Genomic DNA, 26,325 nt, shown 5'->3' on the forward strand with positions numbered 1-26,325 from the left:
TTCCGCTATCTCAAATGTTCTCTTGAACAAGTAGTTCAATGTGTCTTTACCTGTGAGCAACTTTAGCGCAACATCATGTACTTCATGAAAGAATTCTAATATAACAAGATTAATAAATAATTATTTATAATTTTATGCTACATTATTTTTTATTTTTTCTACTAGATTCTTTTAACACATACCTAACTGAAGAAAAGTTCAAAATTAAGCCATTAAATACAAACTTCTAAAACATTTTACCCAACAAAAAATAGACCCGTTCATAACAAGAACAATCTTTAATTTGGCTCTCACGCATCACGCAAGACTCAGTCGAGTTTAATCAGAGTATACTCAAAATTATCATTCTCGTTACAAACCCTGTCCCAACGACTTAATTTAACACAACTATTATGTCATTTGTTAGCATAGTATTAGCCCAGAACTTATTTCCATGGTGATAATCCAAATTAAAGAATCATTATATTTTGTTTCATTAAACCAGAACTTATTCACATGCACTTAAGTTACTAAGTTTCTAAAGGCTAGAAATTATAAAATCAACCAAAGATACCATTAAGGCATTACATCAAACACGTTGGGTGCAGTGAAATTAAACATAATAATGGAATTCACAGCTTAGTATCAACATCATAGACATGACAACATAACTCTTGTACACTTTAATTCAGTCTAAGCAAAAAATTACAAATAAGTGCCAAATCAAAAAATTTACCTTTTGTTATAGAAATCAGAAGTTGCAGAGGTTGAAGGAGAGTATTGGTGTTGTGTGGGTGTATGGTCTGCTGGCGATTTTTGGGGACTCACACAAGCGATATAAGATCAGTTCGCCGGCCAGGTAGAGCGCGAGGTCTTCTCCCCGACGTTTACTGCAGACCGATGTGGCTTCCGGAGGAACGCGAACTAAAAATCGAAGGATGAACGGCAGGTGAACGCGAAAGGTTAACGCCAAGTGAGGAGAGGAGGGCGGAGATCTGGAACGAAGACGAAGGCTGATGGCATAAGCGAACCTGAATGGCAAACAATCAGCGGTTCCTCAACCTCGGCTGCAAAGACAAGGACGACGGACGCCAAGTACTACCAAGTAGCTGCGATCGGTCACCCAACAATGGTTCAACACTTGGAGCACCACATGAACCTACATTGACGGACGACCGGCGGCCATTATTAGCGCAAAGGAAGCTAAGGCTAGGGTTTTGGCATGGTTCCAATTTGATTTTGCATCAGAAGTGCAGGGGAGAAGGGGAAACTTCACAAATGACGGGAGTAGAGGGGTGTTGACGGATTACGTTCTATTTTTTTTTTGGTTTTGAAAACATGGAGCCTTTTGCTCCTTTGCATCTGAAGGTCTCCAGGCCCAGCCAATTTTTCTACCCAACTAAAGCCTGGATATAAAAGCAAAAAAAATTATTATATTACATTATATTTATTTTTCAGTTGCTTAAGTTATTAATCTTTCTTAACTTACCCGTTAAGCACTTTAAATTTGACCAATCATTCTAAATTGTGGGATCCACACCTGTACTAGCTACCTGCAACCACAACTTATGTTAAAACAATGATTATTTTAGGTGGACGCGTGTTCCCACCACATTGGGGCTCACAGCATCAGCAGCTGAGGATTCTATCCTTCAGCACCATAGCACCCCCCTTACTTTTTCAATCATTGAAATAATATTCTCAACTCTATATGGACTATGGCCATTGAAAATGAATGCATAACATTGTTGTGAGACTCATACTCATACCATGACTCTGCCATGACTTCTTCTTCTGCATGGATTCACCTCTCTCTCTCTGACATGAGTCACGTGACATTGAAAGTTTGAATTTTGAAACCCACCTTGTAAGTGAGTAACACCACTATCTTTTTTTCTTCTCTTTTTCATCGAAGCTTTTTATTTTGTATTTTTTTTTCTTTTCATCATTCTTGTGAATTCAATTGAAGATACCCTTTTTTGCTCTGATTGTCAAAGTTAACAACTTTACTATATTGGGCATTGGAAAATCCGATTTTGGCTTTGTTGCTACTGTATCGCGGTGTTGGAGTTGGAAGTTTGTAGTTTTTGCTCTAATGGCGGAGAAAGTGGAGAATCATAGTCATAGAACACTGTGGTGGTGCAATCTAATGCTGAATTGGCGGGTTGGTTTGCTCACTGCTTTTGTTTTTGTTGGAATGGTTGTGGTTTGGAGTTTTGATGGCTGCACTGTTAGGAACATCATTGAAGCTTGGAGGTACCATCAAGATTCTCTCTCTCTAAGGTCTCATTCCCATGAAAACTCCACTTTTATCCCCCAATTTAGTTTCAATCAAAAGAACCAAACCAATGTTAGCAACTTTGATTCCTATGATAATCATGTTAACATTACACACTCTGTGTCAGTGGAACTAGTTTGTGCTAGGAACTTTAGCTGTGTATCTGAAAAGCTTGATAAAAATGGAAGTTCTGAAACCCCAGTGGTGAACCAAGTTCAATTAGGGCATTATTCAAGTTGGATTTCAAGTGAATTGGAGCCAAATTTGACTTCAAATCTTTTAGCTAGATGGTTAGCCCCTGGAGGGGAACCTTGTAGAGATTCTAAGACGGTGGGGATTTCGGTTCCTGGTTTGGATGGTGGGAAGAATGTGATAGAGCTATCAGCTGGAGATGTGCATGAATTCGTTTTTCGAGCATTGGATGATTCTGGGAACCCTCGCTGTTTAGGTGGGGATTACTTTGAGACTGATCTTTCAGGGGAATCATGGAAATCTAGGCCTTTGGTGAAGGATTTCAACAATGGTTCTTATACAATTTCACTTCAGGTTCATCCAGATTTCAAAGGGCTTTACAATCTCACTATAATTCTGCTTTATAGACACTTTGAAGGTCTGAAATTCACTCCATGGAGATTTTTCTATGACCGTGTGGTTCTCAAAGTTGCAATTAGATTCTACAACAGCAGTTCTCAGTTACCAGAACTAGAGACTTGCAAAGCTTCCGATTTTGATAGGGATGTTTGGTGTGGAAGGTGGACAAGGCTTGGCAAGAATGATGATTGCCAAATCAGTAATGATGGTAGATATAGATGCTTAGCACCGAATTTTCCATGCAAAGCTCCATGGTGTGATGGTTCATTGGGGATCCTAGAGAGCAATGGTTGGGTTTACTCAGCACACTGTTCATTCAAGATGTATTCATCCAAGTCTGCTTGGAATTGCATACAGAATCGGTGGATTTTCTTCTGGGGTGATTCAAATCATGTTGACACGATAAGAAATATGCTCAATTTCGTTCTGGATTTGCCTGAAATACATGCTGTCCCTAGAAGATTTGATATGAATTTTTCGAACCCAAAAGATCCATCTCAAAAAGTTAGGATTACAAGCATTTTCAATGGTCACTGGAATGAAACACAGAACTATCTTGGATTGGATTCTCTAAGGGATGAAGGATTTCGAAGATTGGTGAGGAAGTACTTCTCAGAAGACACAATCCCAGACACTGTGATCCTCAACTCTGGCTTGCACGATGGCGTCCACTGGCGTAACATCAGAGCATTTTCTGCTGGTGCAGACTATGCAGCATCATTCTGGGCTGATGTTGTAAACAAAGTGAGCCATCGGGGGCTGGTGCCGCCGAGGCTCTTTTACCGGAGCACAGTGGCAACTGGCGGATATGCAAGATCACTAGCATTCAATCCTAACAAGATGGAGGTGTTCAACGGGGTATTCCTAGAGAAATTGAAAGAAGCAGGCATTGTAACCGGCGTGATTGATAACTTTGATATGACATATCCATGGCATTTTGATAATCGTTGCAACGATGGAGTTCACTATGGAAGGGCTCCTTTGAAGATGAAATGGCGAGATGGTCAAATGGGTCATCTGTATTTTGTAGACCTCGTGTTAGTTCATGTTCTGCTCAATGCAATATGTGCAAGGTAGCCTTGACTCTTGGATTTTGATATAGCATTCTTTCTTGTTAATACATTTGTAACTTGTAACCATGATTGTTTGTATTGTATATTCCTGAAAACAGTTTTTACTATTGATTGATGATGATAAACAAATATATCAAAGTTTAAAGAATATATTTGCTATGCTTCATTATTTCTTGCAAGCCATCTCCATGTGTAGAGTGTAGCGGATGGTCACTTAGATTGGATAATAAGATAGCATGCTGATGTCAAACTAAGTTACATAAGTAAGGGGAGGGAATTCCAGCTTCGCTACTACTATTAAAACTACTTTATTTATCTATTAGAGAAAGTTTAGGACCAGCACATTTTGTAGTTTTTAGCTATTAATTATGTTTTTAATGGTTTGAGATTGAATCTAATGATGTAAAATCATTTAATTTTCTTTTAATAGTTAAGTGTTGGCCAGAATTTAACAAAAGTGTTAGCTTCCTAGTACTCTTTTATTTATTATACCACCTTCTATTAATTACTAAAACTCATTTTACAGTTTGCACCATTACTTTATCCAAAAAAAATATTAGAGAATGATTAGAAATTATTATTTTTAACTTAAAATATAAGATAAAATATATTATTAAATTAAAAAATTGAATTAATATAAAAAAAATGATAATTTTAAGTTTCAATAGCGAGGAAGTACGGAGTTGCTTATTTCGCACATAAAGGGCAGGGGTATTGTCGGTACACGTAGGACGTAGAAGAATGCCCGAATAAGCAAACAGAATGGACCGAAATTACAAAACTAACCCCGAAGCACCAACCGAAGTTCCCTTGTGCGTCTCTTCTTGGCTTCTATCTCTCAGTGATTAACTCCAAAAAAGTGGTTGCAGTTACAGAGACGCAAAAGAGGGAAAAACACAAATAATAGGCAAGGAAACAATCCAAACTCAAGACCTAAAACCACGCTATTCGTTTTTACCATTGCTGGATTAAATAAAAATAAAAAATGAAAAAATTGTTGGATTTTTAGGCGTAGTGCTAAAAAAAAAGAAGGAAAGAAAAAAATTGGGGGAAATATAGGGTTCCAAATCTGGCAAACCTTGTGGGATTGAGGGCTCGCTCTTCGTTGAAGCAAGATTGGTCGGATCTCAACGACGACGACGACCAGTGCAGCAGCAGCAGCAGGCGTTGGCGTCGCAGGCTCTTCAACATGGCCTTCTCATGGCCCGCCGCCCTCCGTATCTCCCTCTTCCTCCTCCTCATCGCCGCCGTTGTCACCGCCTGCTTCACTCTCCCCATCGAAAAGGTATTCATCCAATCTTTATTTCTTCATTTCCATTTCCGTGTTTTGATTAACGCGCTTTTGTCTCTGGATATTGCTTCTATTTTTATTCGAGTAGCATTTCTGAAATGTGAAATGTTGAGCTAGCGTTGTTTGTGGCTGGATTGCCTTTGGATTTACGTTGGTGGAAAATTAAGAAAATAAATCTGTTTCTGGATTCATTCTGAATCTTTTCACGGTTTTGTGATCTGCAGATGATGAAGGACTTTTTGCTATGGGTTGAGCGTGATCTTGGGCCCTGGGGACCTGTTGTACTGTAAGTAGATTTAATTTATGATCCCTAAAACTTGTGTATGCGTATGTATTTGTGTTTGTTTGTTTGGACTTTGATATGTAATAGCATCATAACTGTGAAAGTTGTTTCAATTGGTGTCAAAAGATTAAGGGTAAAACTGAAATTTATTTTAAACATTAGCGATAAAATTGAATCAAATTAAGGGTTAGGAGAGTGATTAAGCTAACTAGGGGTAGTATGACTTGTATCTTCCTTTTATTTTGTGAGTATGACCATTTGATCTTTCAAGATAAGGTCATATAGTCATATACACCTAAGCTATTCTTCATTTCCCTTTGAACAACCAATGAAGGTCGGAATGGGTGAACTGGAGCGCAAGTGTAATTGAACTGTAACTTGTTTCCAGAGGAGATTGTTCACAGCCCGAGCATTCATAGTCATTTAAATATTTTGTCTAAACTATGTGTCTACAGAAAAACAACATATACAATATAATGTTGGCTTATTTTTAAACTCGTTGTTTATTTGGTATTTTTCAGGGCTGTTGCTTACATTCCTTTGACAGTCTTGGCAGTTCCAGCTTCAGTGCTCACTGTAAGAGCCTTTGACATACTGTCATTTCCTACAGAACTTTTAAAAGTTGGCTGCGTTAATGCAATTTATTTCCTTTTTCGATGAGGACTTGAATTTGTCAATTCTTATTTCAATTAGACGTGATTTTATTATGTGTCTACTGACTTTTAGTATGCGGTGCATGGCCCCCATTTATTTATTTCTTTTCATTCTTTAATTAAGTTGCTTTATTTGATGTTTCATTTTCAGCTTGGCGGTGGATATCTTTTTGGGCTTCCAATAGGCTTTATTGCTGACTCTATCGGTGCAACTGTGGGTGCAGGAGCTGCGTTCCTTCTTGGTAGAACAGTAAGTTTTTTAACTAACATGTTGATAAGCAGTTGCCAAAAAAAGAAATTTTGGTCCACTACTTGCTGTTGTTTAGTTTATTGAAATTAGTTTATTGCAATATGCACTGTTTCTCTTGCTCTTCTTCATATATGACTCTGGCAATCCCCTCATCTTTCTAATTGAGCTGCATTTTAGTCCATGTGTTTTCTCACTGCATAGTTTTTATCTTTCATTTATATATCTTTGTCATGGATTTATACAGATTGGGAGATCATTTGTTGTTTCTAAGTTGAAGGATTATCCACAGTTCAGATCAGTGGCAATTGCAATTCAGAGATCTGGCTTTAAGGTTTGTAGGTTTTATATATAATATAATAGTGTTCTGAAATTTTCAAGTCTTTTGGTGTTTAACATATGATGATCCTTTTGTTTTCCCCATTTATCTTGTCTGTAAAATTCATTTCATCACATTTTATAGTCATTGCTCAAGATGACCATTGCTGTTTGTTTTAGTGACTAGGCATTCCTTTCTGTTATTTGTTAACTGATTTATTTTCATTTTTTTTAATTATCTGTCTTACAGATTGTATTGCTACTTAGGCTTGTTCCTTTGCTGCCATTTAATATGCTGAATTATCTCCTGTCGGTGACTCCTGTTTCATTAGGGGAGTACATGCTGGCTTCCTGGCTAGGAATGATGGTATTTTCTTTGCTCTTTATTATCTACTATATTGAGGCGTTATTTAATAATGCATTTCTGTTAAGTGATATAAAATGTGTACTCCACATAATTCAAACAACTAATGAATTAAAAAATGCGATTAGTATATCCATTCAAAGTTAATTAACTTTTCATTCCTCAAAAGTAAAAGTCTGTTTTCTAAAGCAACTCAAGGTTGAGGCGTTAATGCCTAATATTTTTACTGTTGCAGCCTATAACACTGGCACTAGTCTATGTTGGAACAACTTTGAAAGATCTTTCTGACGTGACACATGGATGGGGTGAATTCTCCAAGACCCGTTGGGTAAGATATACTATCCTGTCGTTCTTTATGATCTTTATTGGTGAACATCTGAGATACCTTGGAGTTGGCATGTTTACATTCTTGACTGGATCATTTAGGTGTGCTTTGTCTCATCATGCATATAACACGTGTCTCTCATGAATGCAGGCTTTTATCATTTGTGGCCTCCTGATATCCGGTAAGTTGCTTTCCCTCTAGTGATGCCTTTATCTTGAACACTATCTTGGGTCATAATGACAGATATGTCCCTAGTTTGTTTTTCTAATAATATATAGATTATGAAAGTCTCGGATGAATATAGAATATATTATGGGAGGTTTCTTCTCCTCCCATTTCTTTGTTTTTGTTTTTGTTAAAAACAGAGAGTACCGATTGCATGGGGCTGCTCAAATGCACAGTGCAACTTCTGTTGCAATGTGACTTTCATAATTTCATTAGCCTGGGTGAATGTGACACGCACCACACCATTGTACATGCTATATTTATATGCAACATCAACAACAGGACAAAACTCAATTTTTTTTTAAAAAAAATCATAAAACTCCCCAGCATTCGGGGCAAATATGATTCTGCAGCATTTAAACGTTAGCTGAAACAAGATATCAGAACCTCTGGTATTTTGGAGTATTGGGAGATCATGTTCTTAATTTTGTTCCTCTTTTGCTCTTCTTCTCTTTGATTGGGAAGGCTGGTGAGCTTTTTCTGTCTCTCACAGCTGCCCAGCGGTTGCCATTGCTTGCAGATGCTTGGATATTACAAGCATTTTCATTTGGAAAGTTGTATCAAATAAGACTAGGATTCCAATTTTTTATCTGATCAAGACTGAGCTTTGTTATTTGGTTCTCTGCAGTGGTTCTGATGATATGTGTTACTAGAGTTGCCAAGGCTGCTTTAGACAAAGCCTTAGCCGAAAATGAAGAGATTGATGGCATCGCAGCCTCGCCGGTATTACCAGTTGTAGCTGAACCATCCACAGATCTCAACCAACCTCTGATAATTAAGGTAGAAGATTCTGCAGAAGACGACCATGAAAAGTAAAATCTCTTTTTGTGTAAATTCTTTTTGTCCACCCAACCTCCTAGAAGCTGTGTTCATTTTTTTTTTTAAAAAATCCAATGCTGAAGCAGGAGATTCCTGCTCCTATTTATTTGTTTTGTACAGTCCCAACATTAGAAATATAGTTTGACAAAAATTGGTAATCCTTACAATCAAGATGATGAGATCATTGACTGATTATCTTTTTGTCTAACAGCAGCAGCTAGGCTCATCCCACGATAGAATATTATTTTGTAACTTCCCACAATATATTGTGGTTCTATATTGATGTTTCTATTCTCTTGCTTTTCAGCGTAAATCTCTACCTTTTTAAAATGCTGATCATATGTATTTCATTGAAATCTTTGACTGCTGAAAATGAGAAGCTAAGGGTATGGAATTTAACTCTTTTTTCACCATCCAATCAAATATACCCAAGTATTCCCGTGGTTTGGGATAAAAATTGAGTGAAAATTAATACATAAAAGTTCTCACCGTATTTTATTTTGACGAAAACATTCCTAAGATTTATCGAGACATAGCAACATATTAGCTTAAATTATGTTCATGAGGTTAGATAGTATGCATAGTACTCTTGATTTAATGTGACACCAACTTTTTTGGAAGGTAGGTGACATTATATTTAGATGATGTTAATACGATATTTTTATATTTCGCATAGAGAGGTGAACGTAAAAGAATCAAATTAAAGAATGTATGTAATATTTGTTAATTTCAGGGAAAGTCAATATAATTTATCATTCTTTTTATCCTTGTCTTTGGCTCACTACAATTTTGCAGATCTTCGAATTTATTGGAAAATGGCCAATCCTATCCTCAGAAACCTTAGTGTTTCTTACTTTCTTTGTCACCATCGATATTGCACAAATCGTGAAATAGTTGGCTAGTTGTGTAAGCAGTATTGATTTATGAATGCGAATAATGAACCGTTCTCTGTTCAAATTTACATTAAAGAATTTTTAACATTTATTCGTATATTCGAAAATTCGTATAGTAAATTACTGTGTAGCAGTAGCACCTCAAACTCTCAAAGTAAGGGGAAAATCTAGTGTTCTTTACTTCTGTTGATTCACATGCTGATCTGTAAGTTTTGCACAGTTGCCACTATTTATAACCAACGTCAAGTGATAAGCTCACTTCTTTGTTTAAATAAGTAAGGAGATTTTGAATCTTATTTTATATATATAGTAATAATTCATTGATCATATCTTAAATAACTTAAAAAATAAAAATAAAAACTGCCCATTTATTTCATAAAAAAAAATAAACAAAAGAATTTCAAGTGTACCAAATATTGTTTTAATAATTTTAATCGTTGATTTCAATTATAAAATATATATATATATTAATTAAGAACAATGCTAGGAATCAAAAAGGTATCAGCAAGAAAATCAGCCAAATATCTCTGAATGAATCCAAAATATCTACATGGATGGTGCTTATGTTAAGCATTAGGATGTTTCTTCTACTAAATATCATAATGTTTCTTTTTCATACTAAATGGATGTTCTTTTATATATTTTATAATTTTTCTCATGTACTAAGAATTGGGATTGTTGGAAGCAGAGTTCCGTAATCCCCGTCCCTAATTTTCCAAAGTATCATTCAGAATTTTAATTTGAGGTGAGAAGCAATTAATATCAAATATTATAAATTAAAAACAAATAAAATTAATTAAATATAATTATAAATTAGTTAATTTGTTTACTTGTTGGCTGATTACCTCTTGATTCCATATACTTTTTCAATTAATTAAAATTAAAGTTCCAGGTATATTTGAAAACTTACCTAAACAAATTACCTAACTTTTTTTTTTCTTTTCACAAGGTTAACACATTGATGGGAAGTTGTCCCAATCATTCACTTTCTTATATTTTGTGCATCCGTAGCTGTATTAATTTGAAAGAAGCGTCCACATCAAAATAAATAAATAAATGGAAGAAACGCATAAAGTGAGTGTATAACTTTATCTATGATTGCTTATTATCTAGGATTATGTCCTGAAAAAGTTTGTCGTCGTTTAAGAGAGGGAAGAAAGGAATCACAAGATGCACATATATATGAACCAAATACACAACTAACTTAAGTGAAGACCAATGTGTGTGTATGTCTATATATATATATTTGGTTTTCTTCAAGTAGTGTAAATTTTGTAAAAGAATCATTTTATTATTATATTGAATAAAAAAAACCAAGTGTAATTTGTTTAACCAAGTTTAATATATATGATTATGGGTCAAAAAAATAAATCAGGAATCACAAGCAACGCATAAGGTGAAAACTACCATAGCAAAAGATGAAGAATTGCAACATTATCCTTCACATGTGAAGGAAATATTCTATAAGTGGATCTCAGGATAATTTTCTAAGGAGGAGAGAGGTAGGTCACAACAAAAAATCTATAGTTGTCATTGATGACTAAAAGATCTGTCCCTTGATATGGAATATTTCCACTGAATTGTGAACATCATAATATGATGAGATTATTATTGCCAACTTGCACTGCCATGCATGTCATAGCTTAGCATGCATATTTAAGTTAATTCAAGTATCATAACTTTGTACTTTCCTCTGTTTCCATGCTTAATGATTCACATTATATATATTTTAAGAGGTTAATACCTACCATAGGAATGAAATTTTTATTGGAGGAGAATTTTTCATTGAAAACTGGTTTAAAGAAAGTGACACTAATAATAAAAGTTGAGGCACCATCATGAATATGTGAATTGCCTTGTATAGTTGCCAATAGCGTGTTTTTGTTTTTCCTCCTATTCAAAAAAGAATAAAAAAAAGAAATAATTTGATTCTGGAAATTTTATACATTTTTGTCAGTGCAAGAAAACTCACCCACTGTCTTGTGTTGAATTTGGTGCGTTTAAGGGGACCCTACCATTTTCTTGATGGAAGGGATAAACATTATTCTATATCAATAGTCTTTTATCTTTGATATTTTATGATCTTAACCTCTTAAAACGCTTACAAGCATCTTGATTGAGCCACAAGCAAGAGTTTAAAGATCCTTGATACTTGGTACATTGACAAAAGTAATTAACAATAGAAATAAAGAAACTCACTTTATTATAAGGGCATGTTTTTATGCTGTTATATAAATAACTGAATCTTCTATAGTTCTGTCACAAAAACATAGTAACATAACACTACCTAGAAACTTAAGATGACCAAGAAGGACTTAGTGTCCTTCATGGGGAAAGTGAGAGGTTTCAGCCTTCGATCTCTCGGTGGTTGCTTCGATAGCTGCTGCGACCGGACTCAAGGCTATGGATTGGGGACAAGGATATGGAATTTAAGTGACCGGCCGGTGGAGCTGCAAATAAGGGTGGGATCAATATTGAAGAAGGTTCACACTTTGAAGCCGGGTTCATCAAAGAGGGTGGAAAGTAAGCGAATATATAAGGCTTATATGCCGGGTAGGAGTGGCGGCAATGGAGGTGGATTGAAGAGCTTGCTCTATTACTATGATGAAACTTCCCACCCTTATATTTGGATTCATGACATAGGTGGTGATTCCATGAGGATGGTTAAGCAGCAGTATATTAGCCTTGAGGATTTGAGAGAATCTTCTGAGATCAGAGTCTTCAGGGATCAGCAAAAGGGTTTCATATCGGTTCGAAAGCAAAACCGGCCAGATTTCTGCTGAATTTTCATTGTAACTCTTCTTGTTTGTTTGTACAAGAGTTGAGTATGTTGTGTAAGAAATTGGCATTTTAACTTCTTGCTCTTTTAGTTTCCTTTTGTTGTGTGTTATTGATTGGCAAATGGCAATAATTGATGATTACTCAACATGAATGAGAATTTGCATTCAAGTGATGTTTGTGTTATGATACCCGGTCATTTGGGATGATATACAAAGAAATCAGACAATGAATCATAGCTAAAAACTAAGGATTTACTATGCTAATGTTTTGGGCTAGTACTAAGGCATTTCTGCTTACTATCATAATATAAAAACATGTGTAGGCCCTTTTATCTTTATTTTTCGGAAATTATAATGACACTTGTTTTCTTCTTGAAAGAAAAACTTTTAACTGTACAAAAACAAATGCAAAGACACGGGTTATATTTAGTCTTACATAGAAACCTTATCAGTATAGTTGAACAAGGAGGCCTGAAATGAATATTTGAATATTATTTGACTACAAAATAACCAAGCTTATTTTGCTCCAACTTAAAGGTTTAGTACAGGGTTTTAATCGTTAATTTCGGCATACCTAAATTAAGAAGCAAATAACAATGACACGCTCACTGGTGGATAGTTCAGGTGACATTCAGGTACATAAGAATCTAAATAAAAAGTAAAGATTATTAACATTATATTACCAAATTTCAAAGCCTATAGACTCTGTAATCACTAGACTATAATCAATGGCAGTTCATTAAATTGTTCCTGCCAACTTGATATGCAAGGAGCAAAGTTACCCACCTCTGCATGTAAGAGTCAAACTCTGGCAGAAAAATGATAAAATGTACAGAACTGTAAAAGGCAAAAATAATGGACAGACCATACATTATCTTCAATACAAATTTAATTTGTTTATGGAAAGTCATTCATCAATTGATCTGAATGGCAGTGCAATGCCTATACAATGCTACAGAGAAAAGTAAATTAAATTCAATCAAATAAGTAGCACAGAATCTAGGGTTGACAAAACGATGCACTGTGGCAGAAGCAGAAAACCCTCCAGCTCAGCACCTGACAGATTGATTCTTCGGGCATGTCTGAAGGAAACTTGCTCTATGAAATAATGGAGGCTGAGCCTCTCATATGAAACTGTTTGTATTACATGTTAACAAGACATAATTTTTCAAGGCTCAGTTTAATTCCAAATTGTTCTTTTCCCTTCCTTTTCCTAAATGAATTTCAATCCTGTATACTCCAGTTTGGATTTACATATCTATAAAGTAACAGAAAAACAGTTTTGGCTCAATTGTAAGACCTTTTTAGGCAGGACCCTGACCCATTGCACCTGCCCGCGCTCTCAACATTTCGGTCCTCTTACTCTTCTCCATCACTTCAACCAACCATTCCGCACTTTCCCTAATTCCAATCCTGCATCATTTCAAAAGTACCTCAGATATCTGTCTTCGGTAAAAGTTTGAAATGATAATTGATTATCATTTGTTGTGGATTAACTTTGGAAAGTTGATACGATCATACAACTGCCCAACTTACCCATCATAGGCTGACACAGCTTCAAACATGTGAACTCTTTCTTCCAGCTTCTTTAAATCTAGACAACGTGCAAGTTCGTCGGCCGATACTGCTTGCGGAAGATCCTGCAATCACAAGAATGTTAAGAAAGTGGCTACTATCATTCTGCCAATTTCCCAGATGGGCATAACTGGTACCTTGAGGTTGAAGGAAATTAAATGAGACATTCAACATGTACAAGATAAATAAGCATTAGAACAACAATATTCCTTAAAATTTTAGTCATTCTATAAGGTTTATAAATGATTGAAAGGGAGACGATAGATATACACCTGTTTGTTAGCTAATATCAAAAGGGGGGCTCCCTGTAGATCCTCGTGCCGAAGCACCTTCTCTGGTAAATAAGCCATTTAATAAGTTATTGCATCACTGGTTTTGTTTCACAATTGACATAGTATTATTTCAATACCAAGCCAATGCCTTATAGAACTATATAAGTACTAAAACCAAGTCAAACTAACCAAGTGCAGACTTAGCATCTTCAAATTTTGAGGGACAGGCAGCATCTACAACAAAGACCACAGCATGCGCCTCTTCATAATATTTCTCCCAGATTGAGCGAAGACCAGGCTAACAGGAGGAACTTGCATCAGTACCTTAAATATATATCCTCCTTCCCATCCCCCATCAACAATCCAATTCAACAAGATAATTTCTTTTCAAAAGAAAAACATGAATACGGGAAGAAACACAAGATAAAGCGAGAGCAGTGCAAGCTTCGCATCAAGTTATACCTACTCTTCCTGCCAGGCTTACTACTAAAATTGAAGAAATGAATTAGTTCTTTATGCTTACGGGATCAAATTTCTCAATTCTAAAATCTCCTTCAGCCTTGCCAAATTTAACAAATAAAATCAAGTTTCGGATATGCAAAAGGTAATGCTGATTGTCCAAATCACTAGTTCTAGTGACAGTTCAAATATACAGTGAGTATAATTTAGAGAAGTCTAAACCATCTAGTATAAACAACTTACTCATAGAAAGTTCTGAAAAGTAAAGCATTTTCTTGTTCTTCCATTAATCATACTTAGTTGTTTCAGGGAGACTATGAAACTTACATGTCAGGAACTATGTAGATGATTATTAGTTTAGACATTACACTTGTAGAATAAGAGAATTTTAACAAGCAGCTCAAAATGGAACCAAGCAAATTAATAATCATTCATCCTTCTAACATATGCCCATACCTGACCTCCCAAGTCCCAGAACACAAGTTTCCTATTTGCAACTTCAATACGACCGATATTCAACCCCACAGTTGGAACGATTCGATCATGAGGAAGGCTTTCTATGTTTGAGTACACTGACTTCATCCTCTCCAGCAAAGTCTGTAAAGTTAATGTATTCAGCAACTCAGAGAAACATAACAAAGTTCAACAATTTTGTAAAAATATGGCATTCGAAATATGCATTACTGTTTTCCCAGCCTTGTCAATCCCCAGAATGAGTACGTGAAGCTCCATCTTACTGAACAGATACTTCCAAAGACCATAAAACAGTGAAAACATCGTTGCAGCTCACTTTAATACACTTCCCTTCCCAATCTTCAGAAACAGAAGAATCTGAAGCTCATGCTATTTCACTTGATAACTTATGTGTTCACAAGAAGTTCACAATTCCGAAAGCGAGAACAGCACTCAGACTTTCTGTACAAGCAAGCGTTGTAACTTGTAAGCTACCTTGAACCAAACTCACTTCAACTAAAATACAAGTACCCCCTTTCTAATTTAACAGTTGTATAAAAAATTTTCAATATTCAATTTGGCAATGCACAAATCTAATTGAACAACATTACCAGACACAAAAAGATAAATTAAAAGGTAATTGTTTTCCCTTCTGTCTAACATTGCTATATCAAATTTCACGGAGACGAATGAAGCTCTTTCAGATATCAGTGTCAATTCAATCATATACCTAGTTATTCCTACGTGCATGATACAAATATTGAAATGCACAAATTTCTGTAAAATTCTCCGTTGCAAAATAGAAGATGCGAATCATTGAGGGGTTCTATCATGAACCAATTGGAGCTACTGTAAGATGATTCAATTTAGTTGCAACAGATCCGGGAATTAAGGAAAGGAGGGAAAAATAAGATGGAAGAGAAGAGAGGTGTTGAATGGATTTACCAGCGGCGGCGACGGGAAAGAACGGCGGAGGACGGCGATTGAAGAGAGATCCGATGGCGATGATGAAAGTGAGAATTGGATCAGAGGGATTTCTTCGTTTCCTGAGACCCAGATGCAGAGAGCTCTGTTTGTTTTTTCGTTTATCGTAACAAGAACCCAGCAACAGTTACGAAAATTATTTTTGTTATGGATGTTTTTTTTTTTTCCTTTGGATTTTCTAATATGCTTGGATTAAAAGTTTGCACATGAGGATTTATATCAAATTAATTTTATAAATTTGATTTTAATTAAAATTAAATTAGTGATAACGTAATTTAGATTTCACAATTTTATATTAAATAGAATTGTTTCAATAAAATAATGTATATGGTTTCTATAACTAAAAAATTGTATATTATTAAAAAATATTATATATACTATTGAATATTTGTACATCTTTTTTTATGGAGATTATTTGTATGTCTTAAATGTATGATGAGAGGAGTAAAAAGATAAATACTTAAAATATATACATATAACATACTTAAAGGGTTAAAGTGTACCAAAGAAAAAATAGTATAACCTTACAACTATAGTGTCTCTTTTGTTATATATATTTTTTTTGAGGAACTCTTTGTTGTATTGGGTTTTGAACACACAAAAAAAAAAAAATATCCTAGGGGGGCTTCTCTTTAATCTTTACTAAGGTTCGAATTGTCACATTTAGGGAGCACTCACCTTCTCTCTAATTCAACCATCATCATTCATCATCACTTTGGATTCTACCATCACAAATTCACAATCTCTTCCCTATTTCTCCTCTTCTAGCACTGGATCACTATAATTGTTGTTTCTTATACTTAGACTTTTTTATTAATAAAGTTCAATAATATTTCTTATAATAATAATAATATAATAATAATAATAGCACTTTTGTCTTGAGAATTTGCGTTAGAGTGTATAAGGAGTAACTAATTACGGTGAATATTAGTATTTTCAAAATTACTAAATTATGCAAAACTAAATTATAAGATTATTATTTTGTTTGATTGATCTTGCATTGGATCTAGCATACTTTTTTTTTTTCTAAAACGTAGCTTATGTAGACTACAGAGGATTGGAACAATCATAAATAAACTGTACTAATAACTTGGTTGAAAAGCAAACTGAACCTAGCTAATTAAAGTGGAATCTAACTATATATACACGTTAATAAGCATAGTAATTAATGAATAAAACTTAAATTTCGTCCTTCACGTTCATCGTCAGCAAGACAACAACTATATATATATATGACAATTTCCATGGTAACGAGGAAACCTTTGATGCTTTCTATGTCTCTGATTTCAGTTTAGGATGGAATTTCTTCCTTTCTTTTCAGGTGGATTCATTTATACGATTCAGTACTATAATGGATTAGAAAAAAAATATAAGAAAAAAAAAGTATTGGATACCAAAATTAATCTCTGAATTTTTGACAATTCATTTAATAATTAATAATTTTAAATTATTTTAATAAATTTGAATTCTAAAAAATGACGAGAAATTTGAATAATAAAGATTGTGTTGAATAATCGCCTACAAGGTTATTGTGATTACTCATCAGCGTCCGTCCTCCTCTTATCATCGCAGCATCTTCTTTCTCGTCATAGCACCATTTTGCTGTCGTTGCAGCGCACACAACCACTATGTCACTGGCTCTTTGATGCACGACCGTTTTGCTCCGGTAGAAGCTTTTATTGTGCAGGTTGCGGTCATCTTCCTCACAAGGTGCCGATTCGTTGTCGCTGCGGGGCGTTGCTGTTACAGCCGCAATAACCGCTTCGTCGCTGGTTCATTGGTGTACGTTATTTTCATGACGGTAAAACCTGTTATCGCGAAAATTCGTACGTGTTCCATTACCAGATTGTCATCGAACGCGTATTCCTCGACATCATATCGAAGCCGCGAACAAAAATTCCGTATCTTCTGACGGTTTTGTCGATGGAACGTATATTTCGAGAAAAAATAACGAATGCATTATCTATTAATGTGAGTTATGAATGTTCTTCTAATAGAAGTGTCTTTTTATACATGTGTTTTCTAATGAAAATATATTAAGTGGACGTATCTTTTAAATAGAGGTGTCTTTTGTAAATATATTTTTCTTTTACATGGACTCTGAGAGTCTAACCCAATAAAAATTGACAAAAATTAACAGAATCTCTCTTGATTACTTAATAAAATTATTTTTTGAATAATGTTGACCTTAGCGTTTTTAGTGTATAAAAAAAGAATTGGCTAATGTTAACTTAAATATAAAGTAATAATAAAGAAAAAGCATTGCTCACTTAAACCTTTGTTTTCCTTTTTCTAAATTAAATTTAAAGTTAAAAAATTCCCTATAAAAGAGTAATAAAACACCAATTAATAACCAAAAGATATATTAACTTTATTAGGTCATCAATTAGGATACTAATTAATTTGAACTAATTTTTTAAATTTTAAAAAATATGTCCCAATATTTGTACTATGTTTGTCTTTTTCTTTTTCATCTTTTTTTTTTCTCTTCTCACAATACCATGTGTTTATTTGTAATTCCTCTCGTGCATTCCAAGACAAATTTCTATCACATGTCCTGCGTCCTCCTCTTTCCAACCATAAAAAAATATTTTAAAATTTAAAAATATCTCAAAATTTAGAAAAGAAATTTCCAGCAACGTGCATAAAAAGAAACATCTATTTACTTAAAAGAAAACATCCAAAAAAAATTAAGAAAAAATTCAAAAAAATAAAACAAAACAACTTTATCCAAACCTAATCTTATTTATATTTTTCACAACTAGTCACAGTAATTTTTTTATCCAACAATCCGTTTTTTTTTTCTTTTTGTTAATTTTTTTTTCACTCTCTATATTAACAATTCAAACCCTTAACTGTTATGCATTTACGTTATTACCCCACTCTCGCAAAGGAAAATGCCATGTGAATAAGTATCTTATAGTTCCAACTATTATTATATTTCATGTTACATTACATTACATACCAAGTCTGTCATAATTTGTCTTTGGTTTACAAAATCCACACGCATGTAAAATTTCAGTGAGAGATTTTTAATAACGGAAAGTTATGGGCAATTGGGCATGTGACAAAATTAGGGGCATCAAAATCTAGAACCATAATCCTAGTCCATATTGCATGTGGCATGGCCTATGTTGCACTTCACTACTCATCTACAGTTAATGCGATTGATTTACAAAGCATCAAAGCATCAGGATGCTAATAAGAATAAAATACACAATTTTCTACTCACACAAATTAAAATAACAATCATACTTATTTACAATAAGTATTAATAATAGCATAATAATACTTAATAGTAATAGAAAATCACATAAAAAAAAATAGAAGTCAGTCAACACACCAAAATTTTTAACATAAAAAACTTATTTAATATGAGAAGTAAAAATTACAAGTTACTAAAACCAAGAAATAGTTTCACTATAATAAAAAATAGGATATAAGAAAGTCACAAATTACTTCACAAAATACGCATATAATAAATCAAACAACCCAAACTTTAAAATTTACAAAACAAGAACAAGAACATGAAAATATCACAAAAATAGAACTGCTGTGTATAGCTAATATCTCTAGCTACAGACATCGAATTAAATATAGGAACGGTAAAAATAAAAAACCAAGTGACTGAAATATACTATCCAAATTTGAACACGATCGAACGGTTAATGAATCCGCAGCGATCAATTTACAAAAACAGCTTTGTATATATGCGAAAATAACTTCTCTCTTCTCTTTTTTTCTAGTATTTGGTGTGTTTTTCTATAAATGAGACTTCTCTCACTCAAATCTAACTCATTTCAGCCACTTCAACTTCAACTATTTATAGGTCTGGATACTAATATTTAAATTTTTCTCCACGTAAAGAAAATAAAAGCAAAAAACCCTAACAAATACGTTTCTAATTAATCATCAAATTTAGTGGCAAACTATAAGATTTATATTAGTGATATAGCTTCTTCATAATAACTATGGGCGCATGTGCGCATAAGCTTACTCAATATATTATGACCCAAAAAAAAAAAGAGAGAGAAGCTTATTCAATATACATACAAAAATGTTTTCTTAGCATAAGCTTTCACATTGGAGCAAAGGGTATAATTGTCATATAATGATGTTCTATAATGTCATTCAATTATATATTGTTTGTATACTTGTATAGGAATTTTAAAATAATGAGTAGCTAAATCAAATACTTTTATTAATATAAAATACATAATTCAATCCATAAGAAAAAAATTATTTCTCCTTTTAGCTTGGCAGAAACAGAAAATTGAGGAAAAACCAAGAAGCTAGGTAAGGTACCAAATTATTAAGGAAAAGTATAGGGTACCAACATATCATCTGCCAACTTCTGCCAATTCTTATTTATATTTGTGTTTCATGGAAGTGTGTTCATAGATGTGTCTAATAATTAATATATTTTAAATACATATATAAAGAGACACGTCCAGAAAATATATCTATAAAGACACTTCTATTAAACACAGTTATAAAAAATACATTTTTATTAGACACATCCACGAACACACTTTCATGAAACACAATTATAAACAAGAGTTGGCAGAAGTTGGCAGATATGCTGTTGGTAACGTAGCGAAGCCGAATTATTAATTATTATATAAAACTCATGAGCTCTCTCCCACATGTTTTTGAGCTAAATATTTATTATATGTTTGGCAACCTTTTGCAAAGAATAAAGAAAGAAGTAAAGATATATAAAATATAAATAAATTAGAAAATGCTTGAACATATAAACCGATAGCATTTTCATCTTTACAACAATGTGTTCAGTCACAATAGTAATGATAATAATTAAAGACATGTGAGTGAAATCTGAATGACATGCATGCATCTTCCAACTTCCCAAGTATACACACATACATACAGAACAAAAACAATTGTAAGATGAGAAAAAATTCCATTGTTGTCAAAGGTTCTCTCAACACCTGCAGTTGCATTATTAATTTCCCATAGCATGCTAAAATGTAGTAGCTATAGTGCTATAAAGAAAGGGGCCATTACATAAGTGAGAAATGAGAATTGTACTCTTTCTTGGTGAAGCTTCATAAATAGCCCCACTTCCCCTGTCACCCTTAAAATTGTGCAAAACTCTTATTCTCAATCTTCCTATTCAATCACTCAGCATACCCCATGTGAAATTTGAATGAAGCTCTTGCATGCCTTGGTTGCCAAACTCATCCATCCCCCAATACACCATTTGGAGGCTATTTTTGGAAAAGTCCTATTCCTAAATTTGGAAAACACTCGCACTTTATGTACAGTGAAATTTTTTCTTACTTTCTTCTTACTTTCTCAAGTATCTTAACTATCTATCCCGTTCTTCAAATATTTTTCTTACTATATTTATCTTTACTAATATATTAGTAGATATTATTATATTAACATATTAATTTCTTAGGCTAGCAATTTTTAATATTTTTATCATTATTTGATCATCATAAAAATTAAATTATTTTTAACAAATAAATTTTATTAATTTATGTATGTAAATTGTATTAATTTATATGTATAAAATTTTAATAAATATAAATATAAATAATATATTTTTTGTATGTAAAATATCTATAAAGATAAATACAAATTATTACTGATAAAAAATAATAATATTTATTGATCATATAACATTATTCATTAATTAATTTACATTTTTATTAACTGAATGCATATGATCACGACAAATACGATGTTATTAATATTGGAAGTATTTTATGCTCAAACTAAAAATTCGCAAAGTTCAAGTTTCAGACATTATAAAAATATATTTATTTATGGATTATAAATGATCTTTGCTTAAATGAATTATTTAAATTTTTAGTTTTTAACTTTTTACTAATAAATTTTGTAAAAAAAAATTATTTCATTTTTATCAGTAAAAAACTAAATAAAATTACATTAATTTATATTAATAATTAATTTAAAATTTAAAAAATTTAAAATTTAAAAAATTTAAAATTAATTAAGTAAACATAATTAAAATCTATAAAAGTCTTCCTCTTTTCTCTCACATTAACCTACTCACCTCCAACAATCACACACATAGACTTCTCTCTCTCACCAATGCAGATGCACTGCTGATCGTAAGATTCAGAAAACACTGATGGAGTTGCTTAATCAACTAGATGGATTTGATCAATTTGAAAAGGTACAGCATGCTTCATTTACTTTGTTTTTATTTGGAGACCACCGTATGGTTTAGAAACAATTTTTCTCTTTCTTGTAGTAATTTAAAAGGATTAAAAACTTTATCTTGGAGACCACCGTATGGTTTAAAAACATTTGCGACGTGTTCCAGCTGGAGGTTGGGATCCTGAGGTCCAATTGGCTGGACGGTGCTAACTACTTGGGTCAAGAGACGATTGATAATTTTGTTTGCAATATTTGGGAGAAAGCTGATTTCATTGTTTATACGAAGATGTTACTCTGTGTTTTGGGATATTAGGTGCCATTTTGATGATTAAAGAGACTGCAAACTACACACTTACAAAATTATAAAAAAATATTTATTTAATATAAAAAAACATCCTAGTACTTAACAAAAGAAACATCTAATTATATTTTAGAAAAAATTAATTAAATATCTATCAAATTTAAAAAATAAATATAAAATTTTTAAAGAAATAGAGACATTCACATTTATAATACAAAAAAATTTGAAAAATATATAAAAAAACATCTATTTAGTATGAAAAAAAATATTCTGATACTTAGCAGAAGAAACATCCATATATATTAACTCGTAAAAATTTTAAATTCACCCAAAGATATTTGGCTGATTTTTGACTAATACCCTTTTGGTTTTCTAACATTGCTCATACAATATAGAATACTTCTACTTTAATACAAAGGGGAAAAATATCTCTTTTAAAATATAAATTTTACCTATTAAAATGAAATAAAAAAATTCATGTCATAAGGTCATGACTATTAAGATTAATATTTTACTCTTCAACCAACTCAAATTTAATAACCCAAACCCACATCCACAACATTATATAGTTATTTTGAATCATCATTTGCAAATTGTCTTGTTTTTTTTTTCTCCCTAAAATATTAACAATGGATTTAGAACTGTTTTTGAAGTCAAAGAGAAGTCCAACAGAGTATAGGCTTATAAAAAGGGTAAACAATAATCTGACTTTTTTTTTTATGAATACCCATTATTTTAAGGATATCAATGATTTAAGGAATAAACATGTCTTTGTTATTCGTAAGCTCAAGCTATATGACTACGTGCTTTTTTTAGAGCCCATTATAACTGAACCAAGACGAGTCTTCGTTTTACTGAAATTTGACACCAAAACTCATGAAACAACCCAATAATTTGGGGCACTCCCATAGAATTCTATAGGTGTATGTTTTTACATGTATGTTTAATCCTCTAGTCAAAAGGATTTTTTAGCTAAAAAATAATGGGAGAATATATAGAGTAATAATAGATGTACGCAGGAATGGTCAAATACAAACCGATCTAAATTAAATCGCTCATTCAATCCAATCTAAACCGAAACCGATTAAAACCGTACTAATTTAAATTTGATTAGATTTTATTTTTTACAAACCGCTAAATTAAATTAGATTTTGGATCTACTTTTTAAAACCAATCCAATCTAATCCAAACCATACAATGTGCTATAATATTATTATTTTATTATTATATTTATAATATATTTTATTTTTTATTATATTTTATAATTATACTTATAACATGTTTAATTTATTATACATTTTTATATTATTCATGTATTATTATTATTTAATAAATAGTTTATATTTAAAATATTATTTATTATTTATTTTAACTAACCTATAATTTTATCTTATATGATTTGTACCTATTTTTTTTTCTTTTGGTGTCGTTTCTTTTGGGCATTTAGTCTCGTACTCTGGTTTCAATAAAAAAATGTTTGGATAGAGTTAAAATAGAGTATTTTTTACTTTCTAAGCAATCCTTGATTAGGGTTATACCATTAGAGTCTGACATAACTTGTTGATTTATCATGAATGAGACTGAAGTCACAAATGATTTCTTCCTATTATTGAAAAAGAAATCTCGAATATAATATTGCGTTATAGATTATGGTATTTATCACATAAACCAATTTTTAGATTGATAATGTAGTAGACATCATCATAAATAATGATGTCATTTATGTAATAAAAGAAAATCTACATTTTTATTTTTTCACGGAATCAATGAAACTAAAATAGTATCAACAGAAAAAAATCAATGATTGTTTTTAAAAACTAATTTTAAATTCTTTTAAACTATGTTTAATGTGTCCACCAGTATTAGAATCATGCTAGAAATGGCTAGATAAGATTTCCAATGCAAGTATGTACTATTTGCTTTTTAGTAAAAAAGTATCAAGTTAGTACTAATATAATTATATTATTTTATTTTAACTTAATTATTGAATACTACAACTCACTGAGCTGGGGACCATTATTATTATTTGGGGGCCCAGAGAAAGATAAAATGAAATAAATGTAAAATAAAATAAAATAAAATAAAATAGCCATATAGAAATGGCTGAGCAGGTGGAAGGGGCTCGGAAATGAAGAAATTTTGAGTGTGTGTGTTGTGTTGAGTATTATTGAAGAGTGGAGTCAGCATAATTTTCTTGGTATGCTCAAATCACTGCCAAGGATGTAACTGTAAATGCACTTCCACTTGAGTGAAAAAATTCATGTGAATTTACCAAAGAGACCAGTCCTTGAGATCAAATTTACAAATTAGCCATTGACCCACAATAAATGGCAGTATTAATTGTGTCACCCAATTTTGGAAGATAAAGTCTGACATAATTCATTCCTCTCTGTTCATATTTGATGCTTTCTCATATTCATAGTAAGTATAGTTTTATTTAGTTTTTTTTTTATAATTTGCAGATTTTAATAATCTTATTACTTATTGTATATTTATTATCCATTTAAGTATTTACTTAACAAATATTCATAATATTATAATAATATTATTTTTTCTTTTGAATTTAAATATATTAAATAAAATTTATTAATTATGTACAACTACCATAGAAAAAGAAAATGAACAATTAAATTAATAAAAAAATATTAAGTATCAAAAGAATTCGAACTAAAGTCAAAGAGTAATTATGACCATAATTAGAGGAATTTGCTAGTTAAAGACCCAAAATTAAAAATAGTACTTTCTCCTATCATAATTATTTTCCATAAAGTTTAGTACAGTTGTAAATATAATTTGATTATATTATTTATAACTTTGATTATGTGTATATATTTGGTTTAATTATATTATTTTTAAAATGTTCTAGTAATATTTGATTACATGTTATTTGGAACGTTTAATTATAATATTTGTAAAATTTGATTATAAATATTAATTTGATGTGTGCTTTTTGACATCATAGAGTTGCTTTGTATAAGAAGATAAAGTGATTGATATTTGATGATAATTGATTTTGTGGTGTTTAATGTCATTGTAACTGTCTGGACAATTTTATGGTAGGCTTGTAAGTTCTTTAAAAATTAAATATTAAATAAATTTTAAAAAAATTACGATGGACTTATAAAATTTTGTAAAAATAACTTAAAGAATTGATATCTTTTGAAGAGTTTTCTTTGCCATCTTGTCAAAGAATTTTCATAAATTTTTTTGTTTTTATCTCAGATATTTATAAATTTACACAATTTTTTGAATGACTTACTTAATACTTTTTTTTTCTTTACGAAAATATGAATTCTAAGAAAAAATGTAGATTATATAATTTATAACTCATTTTGAAGTGGTTGAAACATAGACGAAGATGATTTAATAATAATAATAATAATAATGTGAAAATTCAGGTGAAGTCGACTTCACATGAAATTGATATCTGAGAGCTGTTAGATAAAAATTTAATCAAATCAATCAAATTATCTAACGACTCTCAAGTATCAACTTTACGTGAACACATGAAATAGAGAAAGTATGAGGAGTTAATGGAATATTTGTATAATGTATACAATAGAGATTTATGGAGTATTAGAGATATAATCATTAGTGTTACTTTTTTTCATCCGCTGAAGCTTTTGAGATGAGTGATATCATGATATTGTATTAGAGTGCTAGATCCAAAAAGTCAGGAGTTTGTACACATTGTACAAATAGTCCATTATCTTCCTAGCGGGATCCCATTAAATAATATGAATAGTAGAATTAAGAAAAAAGGAAAAGTGGAATCTAGTTTAGATTTGTTTGGGGAAGGAATAAAATGAAAATATGTTACGTAAGAGAGGCAAAGCCTTTGGCACATTGGGTGAGTGATTGAAGCTTCCCAATTACGATTCCGGAAAAGAGAAGACATGGCGACGGTTAAAAAAGTGTAGCGAGTTACAAGTTATAACACACAATAACACAAGTCTTTTTTTTTTTTTTTTTTTTTTTTTATTTTTTTGAAAAAAAAAAAAAAAAAGGTTTT

At 32.1% G+C, this 26,325-nt stretch overlaps 4 protein-coding genes across 5 annotated transcripts; 3 read left to right on the forward strand and 1 right to left on the reverse strand.

Moving 5' to 3' along the window:
- The first annotated feature begins 1,601 nt into the window (after positions 1–1,601).
- LOC107482663 (uncharacterized) lies at positions 1,602–4,260 on the forward strand. 2 transcript variants are annotated; one of them, XM_021139859.2, is made up of 2 exons: positions 1,602–1,850; positions 1,977–4,260. In XM_021139859.2, exon 2 carries the CDS (start codon positions 2,075–2,077, stop codon positions 3,923–3,925), a length of 1,851 nt encoding a protein of 616 aa, XP_020995518.1. In that variant the 5' UTR covers positions 1,602–1,850; positions 1,977–2,074; the 3' UTR covers positions 3,926–4,260. The 2 variants fall into 2 exon arrangements, with proteins under 2 accessions (XP_020995518.1, XP_020995519.1); XM_021139860.2 differs by having other exon boundaries at positions 1,602–1,846.
- Positions 4,261–4,691: 431 nt separating this feature from the next.
- LOC107482662 (uncharacterized) lies at positions 4,692–8,752 on the forward strand. The gene is made up of 9 exons (XM_016103184.3): positions 4,692–5,206; positions 5,437–5,498; positions 6,017–6,071; positions 6,300–6,398; positions 6,643–6,729; positions 6,964–7,080; positions 7,313–7,405; positions 7,553–7,583; positions 8,256–8,752. The coding sequence occupies exons 1-9, from the start codon at positions 5,111–5,113 to the stop codon at positions 8,441–8,443; spliced, it is 828 nt and encodes a 275-aa protein (XP_015958670.1). The 5' UTR covers positions 4,692–5,110; the 3' UTR covers positions 8,444–8,752.
- Positions 8,753–11,575: 2,823 nt separating this feature from the next.
- Positions 11,576–12,292, forward strand: LOC107482597 (uncharacterized). The gene has a single exon (XM_016103121.3). It carries the CDS (start codon positions 11,640–11,642, stop codon positions 12,120–12,122), a length of 483 nt encoding a protein of 160 aa, XP_015958607.1. The 5' UTR covers positions 11,576–11,639; the 3' UTR covers positions 12,123–12,292.
- A 667-nt stretch (positions 12,293–12,959) lies between these two features.
- On the reverse strand, positions 12,960–16,032 carry LOC107482660 (uncharacterized). Its single transcript, XM_016103183.3, has 7 exons — positions 15,824–16,032; positions 15,110–15,340; positions 14,882–15,022; positions 14,156–14,264; positions 13,967–14,028; positions 13,656–13,759; positions 12,960–13,532 (listed from the first exon to the last, which is right to left on the reverse strand). The coding sequence occupies exons 2-7, from the start codon at positions 15,200–15,202 to the stop codon at positions 13,424–13,426; spliced, it is 618 nt and encodes a 205-aa protein (XP_015958669.1). The 5' UTR covers positions 15,203–15,340; positions 15,824–16,032; the 3' UTR covers positions 12,960–13,423.
- Between the last annotated feature and the right edge of the window lie 10,293 nt (positions 16,033–26,325).

This window comes from Arachis duranensis, chromosome 4 (assembly GCF_000817695.3).
Source record: "Arachis duranensis cultivar V14167 chromosome 4, aradu.V14167.gnm2.J7QH, whole genome shotgun sequence".
In the NCBI taxonomy this organism is placed as follows: Eukaryota; Viridiplantae; Streptophyta; class Magnoliopsida; order Fabales; family Fabaceae; genus Arachis; species Arachis duranensis.